The sequence below is a fragment of the Hylobates moloch genome, unplaced genomic scaffold, assembly GCF_009828535.3.
Source record: "Hylobates moloch isolate HMO894 unplaced genomic scaffold, HMol_V3 SCAFFOLD_17, whole genome shotgun sequence".
NCBI classification, from domain to species: Eukaryota; Metazoa; Chordata; class Mammalia; order Primates; family Hylobatidae; genus Hylobates; species Hylobates moloch.
This window is the reverse complement of record NW_026652292.1, coordinates 31,199,187-31,213,979: the sequence shown is the minus strand read 5'-3', so window position 1 is coordinate 31,213,979 and position 14,793 is coordinate 31,199,187. Positions and strand designations below refer to the sequence as shown.

The window sequence follows — 14,793 nt, the reverse complement described above, 5'->3', positions numbered from 1 at the left end:
AGGGGAGGGGGAGGGGAGGGGGGAGGGGAGGGGAAAGGGGAGGGGTGGAGAAGGGAGGCTTTACAAGCAACACTGGGAGAAAAAATCAGCAATAAACGCAATATGAACCAAAAGGACAAAATGGCAACCAAAAATGTGAATAAGATCACAGGTTATATTAATAAAGTTACATGTCTAGGAAGTGGACATTCTACCATTTTTAATATTCTTTTAGATTTGTTCTAAAGTTTTGCTCAGAATTCTAGGCCTAGAATGTGAGAGTCAGATGTCATGTAGGTTCAGATTAAACTAATCAATATAATTAAGAATCCTCAAATTGCACAATTTTATAAATTACATATTGACTGAATACACTGATTTAAAGAGTAACTTAAAGCTAAGCTTATAACATAAACTTACAGGCTGCCATCATTCCCAAACTTTTCAATGAAGGTGTGAGATCAGGTCATGATAGTTCCTATCTGTGTAAGCAACCTCAAGATTATGATGGTAAAATGGTGTACTTAAAAACAAACCCTTGTTCATCCCACACCTTATCAGATCAGGTCACCAATATATTACAGGACATAAAAGGAAAAGCCTGACTGGTTACCTAATGTCACCAACTGGTAACACTCAAGAGCAGTTTCCATTTCTTTTTTTTTTTTTTTTTGAGACGGAGTTTCACTCTTGTTGCCCAGGCTGGAGTGCAATTGCACGATCTCGGCTCACCACAACCTCTGCCTCCCGAGTTCAAGCAATTCTCCTGCCTCAGCCTCCTGAGTAGCTGGGATTACAGGTATGTGCCACCACGCCCAGCTGATTTTGTATTTTTAGTAGAGACACGATTTCTCCATGTTGGTCAGGCTGCTCTCGAACTCCCAACCTCAGGTGATCCACCTGCCTCGGCCTCCCAAAGTGCTGGGATTACAGGTGTGAGCCACCGCACTTGGCCTGTTTTGTTTTTTTTTTTTTTTTTGAGATGGAGTCTTACTCTGTTGGCCAGGCTGGAGTGCAGTGGCACAATCTCAGCTCACTGCAACCTCCACCTCACAGGTTCAAGTGATTCTCCTGCCTCAGCCTCCTGAGTAGTTGGGACTACAGGTGCATGCCACCATGCCTGGCTAATTTTTGTATTTTTAGTAGAGACAGGGTTTCACCATGTTGGCCAAGCTGGTCTCTAACTCCTGATCTCAGGTGATCCACCTACCTCAGCCTCCCAAAGTGCTGGGATTGCAGGCGTGAGCTCCCGCACCCAGCCAGCAGTTTCCATTTCTAACATGGAAAAGCATTTAACTTCACCTACAGCAGCATGCTGCAAAAGACTTCTACCAATAGGACAATGGGTCCTGGGCAAGCAGCCATCAATGTTACTTCTGGCATAAAAGGAGTCAAAACTGTAAAAGTCACTAAGGTTTAAGAACATTTGGGCACACCTTTATCATCCAAGTCTCAAACAAGACCCTCTGTAGAAACTGCCTGTGGCTGAGTTAATCATCCCCAGTATCCATTCTCCCCTTTCCCTTGAGACTTAACTGGTTTCGAGGCTGCCAGCAAGAGAATATGTTTTCCTGCCTTCCTTGCAGCTAGGTTGGGGCAAGCTCTAACCAGTTCCCTGTGAGGGCAATGATTTGTGCACCTTCAGTTTCACATCCTTTAAAAAGTAAAATGCGGCTGGGCGCGGTGGCTCACGCCTGTAATCCCAGCACTTTGGGAGGCTGAGGCAGGTGGATCATGAGGTCAGGAGATTGAGATCATCCTGGCTAACACGGTGAACCCCGTCTCTACTAAAAAGACAAAAAATTAGCCAGGCGTGGTGGCAGGCACCTGTAGTCCCAGCTACTGGGAGTCTGAGGCAGGAGAATGGCAGAAACCCGGGAGGTGGAGGTTGCAGTGAGCCGAGATTGCGCCACTGCACTCCAGCCCGGGCGACAGAGCAAGACTCCGTCTCGAAAAAAAAAAAAAAGTAAAATGCTAGATGGGTGTGGTGGCTCACTCTCGTAATCCTAGCACTTTGGGATGCCAAGGCAGGAGTATTGTTTGAGGTCAGGAGTTCAAAACCAGCCTGGGAAACATAGTGAGACACTGTCTCTATACAAAAAATACGAAAATTAACCAGGCATGGTGTTATGTGCCTGTAGTTCTAGCTATTTGGGAGGCCAGGGCAAGAGGATTGCTTGAGCCCAGGAGTTTGAGGCTGTAGTGAGCTATGATGACACCACTGTACTCCAGACTGGACCACAAAGGAAGACACTAAGAAAGACACTGTCACAGCAAAAAAAAAAAGAAAGTGCTTCTGCTTTACTTTCCTTCTTTCTGGTTCTTAGAGCAGCACTGTCCAAAGACTTATGTAATTTTAAAGTTTCTAGTAGCCACATTAAAAAAGTAAATAGAAACAGGTGAAATAAATTTTACTCTATTCATTTAATCCAATTATGTCCTGAATAGCAGCATGTCAGTGTGTAATTATAAAAAATTATTAAGATATTTTACAGTCTTTCTTTGGTACAATGCCTTTGAAATTTAGCATGTATTTTATACCTACAGTATACATCTCAGTTTGGACTAGCACATTTCAAATGCTCAAGAGCCACATGTGGCCAGTGGCTAGCACACTGCATAGAGCAGCTCTAGAGGGTAACAGAGGACGCCAGAGAAAGGCTTGGGTTCCTGGGTTAATCTATGGAGCAGAGCGGCCCCGATGGCTTAGACTATTTTAAACATTTACTTCCACCTTGTTAGAACTACTGTATAGGGTATTTTGTTATTACAGCTTATCATATACCTAATTAGTACACCCATTGGGACCTCACAGAAGGACCCTGCAGCTTCTCAGTTATGAAGCAACCCTTCGAAGAAGGAACAGGCCAGGCATAGTGGCTCACACCTATAATTCCAGCAATTTGGGAGGCCAACGCAGGCAAATCACCTGAGGTCAGGAGTTCAAGACCAGCCTGGGCAACATGGCGAAACCCTATGTCTGCTAAAAATACAAAAAATCAGCCGGGTGTGGTGGCACACACCTGTGATCGCAGCTACTCAGGAGGCTGAGGCAAGAAAATCACTTGAACTTGGGAGACAGAGGCTGCAGTGAGCTGATATCACACCATTGCACTCCAGCCTGGGTGACAGAGCCAGACTCTGTCTCACACACACACACACACACCCAGACAAGACGAAGACTCATGAGTTCACATTGAATCTCATCAAACCCCCCTCCAAAACCATAGCCTAAATCTGAAAAGTTGCTACAGAAACATTCTCAGCATTGGGAAATACATCTTAGAACAAACATATCCAAGGAGAATATGTGGTTCCTTAAACTTTTTCTTGTTCTTTTCTTACATTATAAACCTCTACACTTTCCAGCTAACCAGCCCACTGGGCAGCCCAGGAGGCAGGAGCCAGCTAGAGACCATCAGATCATTCGGCCTCCTAAGAAAAGAAAAATGAAATCCTTTCAGGCAGTGCTTCCCAAAAAGTAAAAGCATTTTCATGAATACAATAAAAACTACTCTAATAGTTGAATAATCAAGTTGACAAGGACACACTGACTTTCCTTTTTTAAAAGGAGGGAGGGACTCAAGCAAAGAGAAAGCCAAGTCTAGTCACTAACCTCATCCTTATGGACATACTGAGCCTTTGGCCAACGCTGGCCCCTGCATTGCCATCTAGTTGAAAATAACCACCTCCACACAGCAAAGATCTTTAGGTAGAAACTCAACTGAAAATACCCACAGGATGATTCAGAAGCAATTTCTGTTTCACTCCCAAGGAGAAGTTCATAAAAGAATTTGTCAAACACAAAACATGTAGGTCAACAACAGCCTTCATTCAAAATGGTCAGGTAATTAATGCAGAATAAAGACATAAGAGATAATGGTCTAAATGACTCATTGCTTGTGTAGACTAGGAGATTTCCCCAAGTTTAGGGGCCAGGCCCTGGGTTTCATATTGGTTTCCAGCTGGAAAACATTGTGTTTAACTGAGAATTATGGTCTGGGGTAAATAGAATAAAGCTATGACCCATTTAGCCCACAGTGGAGCTCCACGTAGACAGAGATGTTTTACTGGCACCACTGGAAGAACAGAAGCAGTATCTGTTCTTCCTCCCTTCGGAAATGAAATGCATTTGGCTCTCAGGAAACAAAGAATCTTGCCCTGTCACAGGAAGAATAATGCTGACACTGGAGAGTTTTGCCACTATGGATGGACTTGTGGTGATATAAAATCACTGTAGAGGTCTTATTTAAGCTTACAGCAACAGTGTAACACCTATTTTATGCAGTTTGAAGCTTCACAATTTAGGAACGAGCAACTTGTTAGCAAGCGTGTGCTGCGGTTGACAGCATACGACGCTCTCCCCTCAAGAAAAACCAGGACAGTTACCATCTCTCTGTTATTTACCAAATGTGTGACTTTGGCCAAGTTACTTACCTGTCCTCAACATTCATTTCTTCCTCTATCAAATGCATTGTAGCAATGGTCTTTACTGGATAGAGTTTTGTAAGCATTAAATGACAAAGAGCATGCAAAGGGGCTTGGCACAGTGCCTGGCACCTAGTGTGCATTCAATACATGAGAGCTCCTTATTCCTGTAATAGAAGGTCAGCCATCCATACGTGTTCACTCTTGCTATTAATATTATGCAGTGGCACCCACTGAAAAACTGTGATGCTCCAGCCTCACTCTCTTAGATGCTGAAAATAGTTCCAAGGATGAACAGTGGAGCTACGATCTATGACAGTGCCAGCTCAGTGGGGGGATGCCAGGGCTTCGGAGTAACCGTTCTAGGATGGAAGGGCATGGAGTTGTGTTATGGGTTGACTTATGTCCTCCCAAAAATTCATATGTTGGAGTCCTAATGCTTCCCCTAACCTCAGAAGGTAACCTTATTTGGAGATAGGGTTTTCACAGAGGTAATCAAGATAAAATGAGTTCATTATAGCGAGCCCTAATCCAGTATGAGTGGCGTCTTTATGTAAAGGAGGAATCTGGGCACAGACACATGCACAGAGGGAGAATGCCACATGAAGATGAAAGCAGAGATCGGGGCAAGGCTTCTGCAAGCCAAAAAAACTGCCAGCCAACCACCAGAACCTAGGTCAGAGCATGGAACAGATTCGCCCTCGCAGCCCTCACAAGGAACCAACCCTGCCAGTACCTGGATCTTGGGCTTCTAGCCTCCCGAATTCTGAGACAATCCATTTCTTTAGTTTCAGCCACCTGGTTTGTGGTACCCTTTGTTATGGCAGTCCTAGCAAACTAATACCAGGCAAAATCAGGCAGTGAGCAGATTCTCCATTTAAAACAGGCTGAAAAGACCTAGAAAATATGTAACATGGCACAAATTTGACCAAATTTCTCTCTAGAACTTTAGTAAAGTCTCCTACCTCCACCCAGTGGGGTCATCACTGATTTTTTAAAAATTATGTTAAAAAAAAAAAAAAAAAAAAAAAAAAGGCTTAGCTTGAAACAGATTTGGCTAAAGTTCCTATGTCTACAGATAGACTTGGATTATTTTTTTATTATTTTATTTTATTTATTTTATTTATTTGAGATGGAGTCTCGCTCTGTCGCTCAGGCTGGAGTGCAGTGGCGTGATCTCGGCTCACTGCAAGCTCCGCTTCCTGGGTTCACGCCAGAGACTTGGATTTTAAATACTCCCATTGTGTGTATGTGCATGTGTGTGTGGTGAGGGAAGGAGGCTTGAGCATTTGTAAAAACTTATTATAAATGACTAAAAACTCCTTGAAAAAAATTCCTTGGCAGAGTTGGTTGTCGATCCTCATGAGAGTTTTTTTTTTTTTTTTTTTTTAAACAGACGGAGTTTCGCCTTGTCGCCTAAGCTGAAGTGGAGTGGCGTGATCTCAGCTCACTGCAACCTCCGTCCCCTGGGTTCAAGCAATTCTCCTGCCTCAGCCTCCCAAGTAGCTGGGATTACGAGCATGCACCACCATGCCTGGCTAATTTTTGTATTTTTAGTAGAGATGGGGTTTCACCATGTTGGCCAGGCTGGTCTCAAACTCCTGACATCAGGTGATCCACCCACCTTGGCCTCCCAAAGTGCTAGGATTACAGGTGTGAGCCACCACACCCTGCCGCAAACTGTTATCTTAATAGGCAACAAACTCAAACCTCTGTCTGAGCAGGATATGCCTGGTTCTTCGAGATTCGTGGGGAGTGTGCATTTCCTTGGCTGAAAGCTACAATAGTTAGTAGCAGCTATGTAAAGGTATACCATCAATTTAATCTCTCATGGAGCCTGTCACTTTAAACTGGCTGTTTTGATTTTTTTAATGGAATGTCCGCTGCTTCCCTATTACAATGAAATATATAATTGGGAATAAATCTTTCGTAAAATTAAGCACACACCCTCAAAGTAAACCGTGAAGCCCTTGATCACGTTTGAGTGGCATTTCTCAAGATTTGTTACAAAGATCTTTCAACCCCATTTCCCATCCCTCAACCTCCACCCATTTCACTCAAGTCACTAAAAATTGGCATCTACAAAGAAATTCCAGAAGCCTGAGCATTTTATTAGCAAAGGGAAATCCCAACCTTCTTGGCCTCATTTTTCATGATGACAGCTCATTTTTCCATGTGGAACCACATACTAGCTGCTGCAAATATTTAAAGAGGTAAAGAAGCCACTTTTTCAAGCTACGGTCATAAAAGATACACATAATGATGATTGAGAACTCTGTGCTTGCTTAATAAGCATAAAAGTCAGTGTGTCCATTTTTAAAACTAGGATGAAAACTTTATAGTATTCTTCTTTAAATACTCAGGTCCATGCCACGGGCACTCTCCTGGGCTCCTGAACTATTAATATTACTATTTTCTATGTCAAGGGCCATTTTTGAGATTGAGTTAACCCACTGTGCTGCAAGCTGCCTCCCCAATTGACCTTCTGACCTTTCCCCCTCTTCCCAGCCACGCTTCCGACTCCTACCTGTCCCTCAAGGCCTGCATGAAGCTCCACCTCCATAAAGCTCCCCAAATTCTCCCATTCCCAAAGATTCAGCCGTCTGAAAATCTGCAGCATTTATCACCAGGCCCTACAACTTAACAACTAGTTAGCTATACCATCTTAAAGATACCTTGAGTATCTATATTCTATACTGCTTGTATTTTGCTCTAGTTATTTCCTATTTTTTTTTTCTTCTCCCACCGAGGTTTATCAACTTTTTAAAGACAACAACCATATTTGTATTTCTCCTATATCCACTATCTAACAACTCAAGTTTAAGAACTCCCAAAATAAAGTTATAAACGTGAAGTAAAAAAGGTTATCCACCATAGAAATTCCATAATGCTGTTTAGCCTTTGTGGGTTATCTGCAGGGTCCCAAATAGATTTAAAAATCAAAACCACTGGACAATGTCACTGTCTAACCACAGCCCACAGAGTCAGGCTCATTCCCTACCAAACTCACATCTGCCTTTGACACAATGCCAGTTGTCAAGTCTTCCAGAAAGGACACTCCCATCAATCTTTACCCACGTGATGGTTCTGGGGTCACAGAGTGACCTGAAGGCCATCCATAGGAGGCCCCCTTGGGCCACTTTCGTCCTATGTTTACTCCTGGATTTTGCTCACAGGGGCCACAAACTGATCTGGCCACAGACCTCCCAGACACAGGCTGGCTGAAATGCGATCACACCAGTGGGTCACCTGTCTTCTTTATGCAAGCGCGAGAACCTGATCTGCTATTCTCTTCTTCCTACCCCCCAGAAATACAAAGAAACCTTTCTTCTTCCTTTTCCCTCACACAAAGACAAGCAGGAATATGACACCCAATGGTTTAAAATATTTTGAGACAGACCACAAGTTTCAGGTTAAAAAAAAATTATAATTTGGTTCATTCAACTGAATGTAAACATTTGTAAACTTGCTTTTCCTTAACGATACATATATACGCATGATATACATGTACATGTATCAAAAACTTCGAAATCAAAGGCATACATTGAAAAACAAGCCTCTCTTCTCCAATCTCTCCCAGCTCAGTTTCCCTGTTCGGCAGCAGCAACTGTTACCAGATTATTCTACCCTCCAGACCCTGTAAACTTTTCGAATCCTACTTTTTATTATGGGTTGCTAATTAGAAGGAAGAAACAAATATTTACTAAGCATCTCCTGAGCACCAGGCCCTGAGATTTTTGACATTCTTTTTTTTGTTTTTTTTTGTTTGTTTGTTTGTTTTGAGATGGAGTTTCACTCTTGTTGCCCAGGCTGGAGTGCAATGGTGTGATCTCTGGCTCATCACAACCTCTGCCTTCTAGGTTCAAGCGATTCGCCTGCCTCAGCCTCTGGAGTAGCTAGGATTACAGGCATGTGCCACCACACCCGGCTAATCTTGTCTTTTTAGTACAGATGGGGTTTCTCCATGTTGGTCAGAGTGGTCTCAAACTCTCAACCTCAGGTGATCCTTCCGCCTCAGCCTCCCAAAGTGCTGGGATTACAGGTGTTAGTCACCACACCCAGCCGACATTCATTTAATGCATTTAACTGTCACCCCAACCTTAGGGGCTAATATCATTTCCTCCACTTTTCTAGTGAGGAATCTGAGGTTCAGAAGAGTAAGAGACTTGTCCAGGGCCACAAACCTAGGTCCGAGTTTAAGTCGCTTTTAAAGCTACTCCCTAGATTGTTCAGTTTGTTTTTGTTTTTTGAAACAGGGCCTTGCGCTGTTACCCAGACAGGAGTGCAGTGGCATGAACACAATTCACTGTAGCCTTGACCTCTTGGGCTTGAGCCTTCCTCCCACCTCAGCCTTCCGAGTAGCTGGAAACATAGGTGTGCCCCACCATAGGCGGCTAATTTTTTAATTGTTTTGTGGAGATGGGGTTTTACCATGTTTGCCCAGGCTGCTCTTGAATTCCTGGACTCAAGGAATCCTCCTGCCTCAGCCTCCCAAAGTGTTGAGATTACAGGAGTGAGCCACCGTGCCAGCAGATTGCCTAGTTTCTTAAAATAGACTTTCCACCCAAAATTCCTCTTTCAGGAAACATGGGCTCTTGAATCAGACTGCCTTAGCGCAAAAACTTGTTCTAGAACTTAAAGTTCTAAGAACCCAGACAAATGACCGCATGTCCCTAAGGCCTCAGTTTCTTCGTCTGTAAAATGAGCTTAATAGTAATACCCACCACATAAGATTTGTGGCAAGATTAAATGAATTTTACGTGAAAAGCTTAGTATAGCTCCTGACATTTGGTTAATACTTCCTAATGATTAATTATTATTAGCATTATTATCATATGGTTGATTAACAAACTGGGCTTTGAAATGTTTTTGTTGTTGTTGTCATTTTTTATTCCCTCCATTTAGCTGTACAGTTCTGTGCTTGAGGAAGCAATTTGGATGTGGAGAGCCATTTGAAATTGTTGGGCTCCATTATACCAATTTCCTCCTCCCCAGGCTTTCCTCCCCCAGGTCTGCTTCTCAACATTTCTTCTCTTAGCACTAACTGCCAAAATCATAGCCTTTTCTGCTGCCAAATCCCAGAGCTTTTACTAGTGTTATTACAGTGGATTTTTTTAAATCATGGAAATATTTCAGTTTTTCTAACTAGATTCCAGCAACACCCTCCCTACTGCCACCAGTTTTTGATTTTTAAACCAAAAGTTTATGTGCCTATCATTCCGCTGGGCCCCTGTTCATATATATATGGAAGTCTAGACTGATGAAATTTTGCTAAAAATAATCTTAACCTATGCAAATGAAAGCTACCTAGATTCCCTTGGAATGGAAAAAGACATTTGTTAACCTGGTCACATAATTTAGAAACCCCTATCTGCTGAATTGGGCAACATTTTCCATTTAATTGCCTTTTTCTCCTTAGCCGAAAGCCATGGGAGGTATGCAGGCTACATAACATACAGCCAGCAGACGATGAGGTTGAAGGAGGTTTCTCGGAAGTCGGATGACCAGGACTTTCACTCTGGCCAACAGCTAGTTTTATGTCTTTGTCAAAGTCTCTTTGAACTCTATGAGTTTTATTTAATTTACCTAAAGGATAAGAAGGTGAGATCAACCTTCTTCATAACGCTTCCCAGTTCTTTCTTTAAGTGGGTCGGTATTTTACCATCATCCCGTAAGCATCTCATCTAGCCTGGGTTTTATCAGGGCAGTAAGTTACATGTCATGATGCAGCCTCAGGAGATAAGCTTCAGCCAGAAGTAGGTATGCAAGTTACATATTAGCCATAAAAGACACAGCCTCCATTTATTGCAAAAATGCAGCTGTGCCAAGCTGTCAAAATATAATTCATGGCAAAGCAATAAAATTCAGGTTCATCTTTAATTACCTCGTCTGAAATGATAGCTAAACAAGCCCATTTTGAGAGTGACATACCTTGGCTTCCATCTAATTCCTTTCCATTAATTTCTCCCATTCCACAGCTCTGTTCAAAGCATCTGGAATGCAGCTAGCACAAGACTGGGATCATAGAAGGGTGTATGGGGTGACCTTCTAAAAAAAATATTATCGTGTACAACCCCTCTGCTATGTTTTTCTCCCTTTTCTCCTTGGGGAGACTTTGTTTCATAACTCTGACATCATAACTGGTTCCTCCAATCCAGAGTCTTTTATGGATTGGATGGATAACAAGTGAGGAAGGGCCCCTGGAATTCAGGGGGAGGAAAGGTACAGGCAGCAATAGATACCATTTTACCACAAAAGCCTTAACAGAGAGTTGAACACGTTTCCTAAAGCCAAAGATGAACCATGCTAATATGTCATTCCTGAACCACCCTCATGAGAGAGACTAGCTTCTTCTAAAAACGACATTCAGAATCAGGATTTCTGGCAACTTTAGAAATGTTGAGATTTTACTGATTCTTCCTTTGAAGATGTTTAATGTGACGGTTCCTTTCTCTACAAGGCACAGATGCCCAAAATTAAAAAACACACACACACATTATTTTTGAAAGCTATGCACACAAACAGCAAGGAACCTAGAGCATGCCATCCACAGAAGCTACCCTGAGCTGGGGCCAAGAGCACTTGAGTGTCTGTAGTTTATTAACCCAGCAGCGCCTTATCAAGGTGGGGAGGAGCGTTTCTGCAGCTCCGTGGAGAAGAAGGAACAGCCAGACTGTGAGTCACCGCATACTCACGTCACTCTTCCTGAACTTCGCTTTCAAGCTCTTCATGTTTAGTCCATTCAGCCTTCCAAAGCTCTAGAGGAGACTTTTCAACACCTAAGCAGAGAAAAAAAGGACACATGTAGGTTTCCAAATAAGGTATTCTCTCCTGATTGGATTACAACTTTGGGTCATGGGAAGGAGACAGAGCAGGGTTGGGTTGGGAAGGTGGTCAGTTAACAGCTGAGGAGTGGTAAATAACATATTTCCACTTACGATATACTCCCTAGAAGCTTCTGACATTTTCAAATTAACCAAAACTTTAATATTTTCCTTCTTATTAATATTTATTTTAATTGACACATAAAAATTGTATATACTTTTATGGTGCACAACATGACTTTTGAAATATGCATATATTGTAGAATGGCTAAATTGAGCTAATTAACATATGCATTGCCTCACATACTTATTATTTCGCTGTGATGAGAACACTCCAAATCTACTCTCAGGAATTTTTCAAGTATACAATACACTAACTATAGTTACCATGTTGTACAATAGATCTCTTCATCTATTCCTCCTAACTGAAACGCTACATCCTTTGACCAACATCTCCCCATCCACTTCCCCAAACCCCCACTCCCACACCCCCACCCCTGCTCCTGGTAACTACCATTCTATTCTCTGCTTCTCTGAACTGGACCTTCTTAGATTTCTGTATCAGTGAGCCCTCAAACATTAAAAGTAGAGCAAGTCTAAGTTAACTGCTTAACTGTCACTGTACAAAATGCTGTATCTCTATGTTCAAGTCATTCCTCAACGTATCTTCTGTGCTGCAATCATGCCATCTACCTCCTTGTGAAAAGTGATGAGGAAAACAGTTCATATTCCAGATGCCACTCATTCCCCATTTATTTTTCTCAGTGTTTGTTCCCGTCTCCCCACCCCAGAATGCACAGGGCAGTTAGTGAAAAATGCCAGGAACAACAAAACCTCCCTCATCAAATAGCTCATTCCTCAGGGGACCTCTCCAAACAATGCAAGACTCTCAGGGTCCTGTGGGACTCAGCAATTCTGAGTTGAGCTGAATCTTAAGCAATCACTTCATTTAAGATGGGTCTGTGGTCCCCTGGAAATTGAATGTAATTATCTTTTAGCAAGTATACATTTACCCCTTTCAGGGAGGAAGGTTCTGAGTTTTCACTGGATTCTACAAGGTAGTTGCCACCCTTCAAAAGTCAAAATTGCTCGTCTAGTCTAAGTGCCTCATTTCGAAGAAGTAGCAACAGAGCCTCAGACAAGTTTAGAAACTTGCCCGAGTCACAAAGCCTATTCATGATGAGATTCAGAACCAGACCCTAAGGACTAACTAGTGGCTGAATGTTTTCACTGCCCTATATATATATATTTTTTAATTTCAATAGTTTTGGGGGTACAGGTAGTTTTTTGATACATGAATTCCTTAGCAATGACTTCTGAGATTTTAATGCAACCGATATGTTCTCTTTTATCCCTCACCTCTCTCCTAACCTCCCCTACCCCTAGTCCTGATAGTCCATTATATCACTCTGTATGTTTTTGCATCCTTATAGCTTAGTTCCCACTTACAAGTGAGAACATACGATATTTGGTTTTCCATTCCTGAGTTACTTCACTTGAAATAACAGCCTCCAGTTCCATCCAGCACTGCCCTATACAGTTTTACAACTAAAACCAAAAAGCCAAATCCTGTGCTAAAACATGTATAGAATTTATCTTTTTTTTTTTCCTTTTTTGTGGAGAATGGGGTCTCACTATATTGCCCAGGCAGGTCACAAACTCCTGGGCTCAAGCTATCCTCCAGCCTCTCCCTCCCTAAGAGCTGGGATTACAGGCATGAGCCACTGTGCCCGGCAAACATGTACAGACTCTACCTTTTTCATTAAATTTGGAAATGTACAAAATATGTAAATTTCACATGTAACTAAAAAAAATGAAAATACACTTAGGTCAAAAAGGCAAGATAATCTATATGAAAGTTTCCATCACATAGTAAGTGCTCAATAAATGTCACGTCAAGCCCACTGCAAGTGAGAACAGGTGACCTTTAACAGCACCATCAACAGGAGAACTGAGGAACAGCAGGCACACATTTACCACAGTTAACCAGTGTTTTCAGAAGCCTTGCCAGGTCATCTCACATTCCCTGACATCCTTATTATTCTGAACAAAACTGACTTGAGAAGATGGGTGAGGAGTGCGAGCCACTGAATGCCGTACTCATCCTTCTTCATGCGCTTGTTGCTACTTCCAGAAGTCACCCAGTGACTCTCTGGCTTCCAATGTGTCTACTTTCATTTTTGCTGCTGCCATTGATTAGGGCCCTTGGATAAATGGTGTGAAAATCCAGTCATCATGAAGCACTTTGATGGCATGAATCTGGAGGCCTCATTGTGACTGCAGCCTCTCCAAGGCCCCTTTCAATCTTCCCAGCCTCAGCAGGAGTGACAGATGCATGTTGCCTTGGAAACGACACACACCATAATTATACATTGTTAACTGCCAAGCATTTAATCACAGCAAAGCCTGGGCTGGTACCTGAATAGCGAGTGCAAATTCCAGGGCAGTGTTTCTCAATGTCAGCCCCTAGTTAATCCACATCAGACGGACCTGGGGACTAAATGCAACCTTTTAGCCCCTGTCCTATTAAAACTGAATCTCAAAGGGTAGAGCCCAAGAACTTCCTTGGTTGACTCTTTTGCACACTGAAGTTAGAGAACCTAGAACTGATGTAGGCAGAACAGGAACACACTTGTCAGAGTTGGGCTGGTGCATAAACCAAAGTTGGGTTGTTTTTTTCATGTCAAAACAGAATCACCTTTTGAGGAATCAAAGTAGAAATAATGATAAGCAGATATTCCCAAACTGTCGCTGGCTGGCCCAAGGTTTCTACACCAACTGTTGCTAGAAAGTGGAAATCGTCCTTCGAATTTAATTCCTTCCCCCTTCTTGTGGAAGTACTAATAACCAAGGAAACAGGACAAATCAGTCCAGCAGGAAAGGGAGAAAAGAGAGGCCACATATTGGATAACCCAAAACTGTGCAGTTCCCCACAGCAGAGAACTCAAAGCATTCCTTCGTTCACATATTCAGAGAGCACAAAGTCTTAGGCAACAGTGGGTAAGATTTTTGTTTGAGGTCATGGGGGTTTCGTGGGTGTTGTGTTAGTTTTTCTGTGTATTTGTCTTTGGCTTTTCTTTTTTTTTAAGCATACAGTGTAAAGTATACAAACTCTTATTTGAAGAGGATTAAATAAATAAAGTAATAATTCCAAAAGTTCCCAAGGGAAGGGGTTAACCGCCAAACTGAGTGTCTTCCTGGAGTCCATGGCTTTGGGTGTGTGAGAGCTGGGTGGCCCATGGGCATAACTCCACAATGATAAAGATAAGTGTCAAAGGAAAAGAAGTTCTGGAAATCCACACAGTGGTAACTCTAGAAGCATGAACTGTACCTGGGGTAAAGTTATTAATAGATCACTGCTTTCCTGGTATTCATGAAAGGATCTAACACCTGGAAGCCATGGCTGGCAGAAAGTAATGTGGCCCCTGGAATAATGCCAGGTGCCAGCTGTCTCAGCATCTCCTCTTCCTCAAGATGAATCATGAGTAAATGGACTCGCCTTCCTTGGGCCAACTAGGATCTTACAGTCTCATTTTCAATCCCAAACTTCCAAAGCCCAGGC

The 14,793-nt window shown here is 42.5% G+C and overlaps 1 protein-coding gene across 10 annotated transcripts in view; it reads right to left on the bottom strand.

Annotated features, from left to right (window-relative positions):
• The window catches only part of RAI14 (retinoic acid induced 14), a 175,710-nt gene that overhangs the window by 133,998 nt on the left and 26,919 nt on the right, over window positions 1-14,793 (bottom strand). For 3 of the 10 annotated variants that reach the window (XM_058429995.1, XM_058430003.1, XM_058430000.1), the window contains exons 1-2: window positions 12,245-12,334; window positions 11,103-11,186 (exon numbers count right to left, since the gene is read on the bottom strand). In XM_058429995.1, the coding sequence (XP_058285978.1) occupies window positions 11,103-11,138 (36 nt within the window). In that variant the 5' untranslated portion in view covers window positions 11,139-11,186; window positions 12,245-12,334. Of the gene's footprint in view, window positions 1-10,338; window positions 10,504-11,102; window positions 11,187-12,244; window positions 12,335-13,208; window positions 13,243-13,289; window positions 13,491-14,793 lie in introns of those variants that run through there. The other 7 variants (XM_032135982.2, XM_032135983.2, XM_058429996.1 and 4 more) reach the window with 6 other exon arrangements.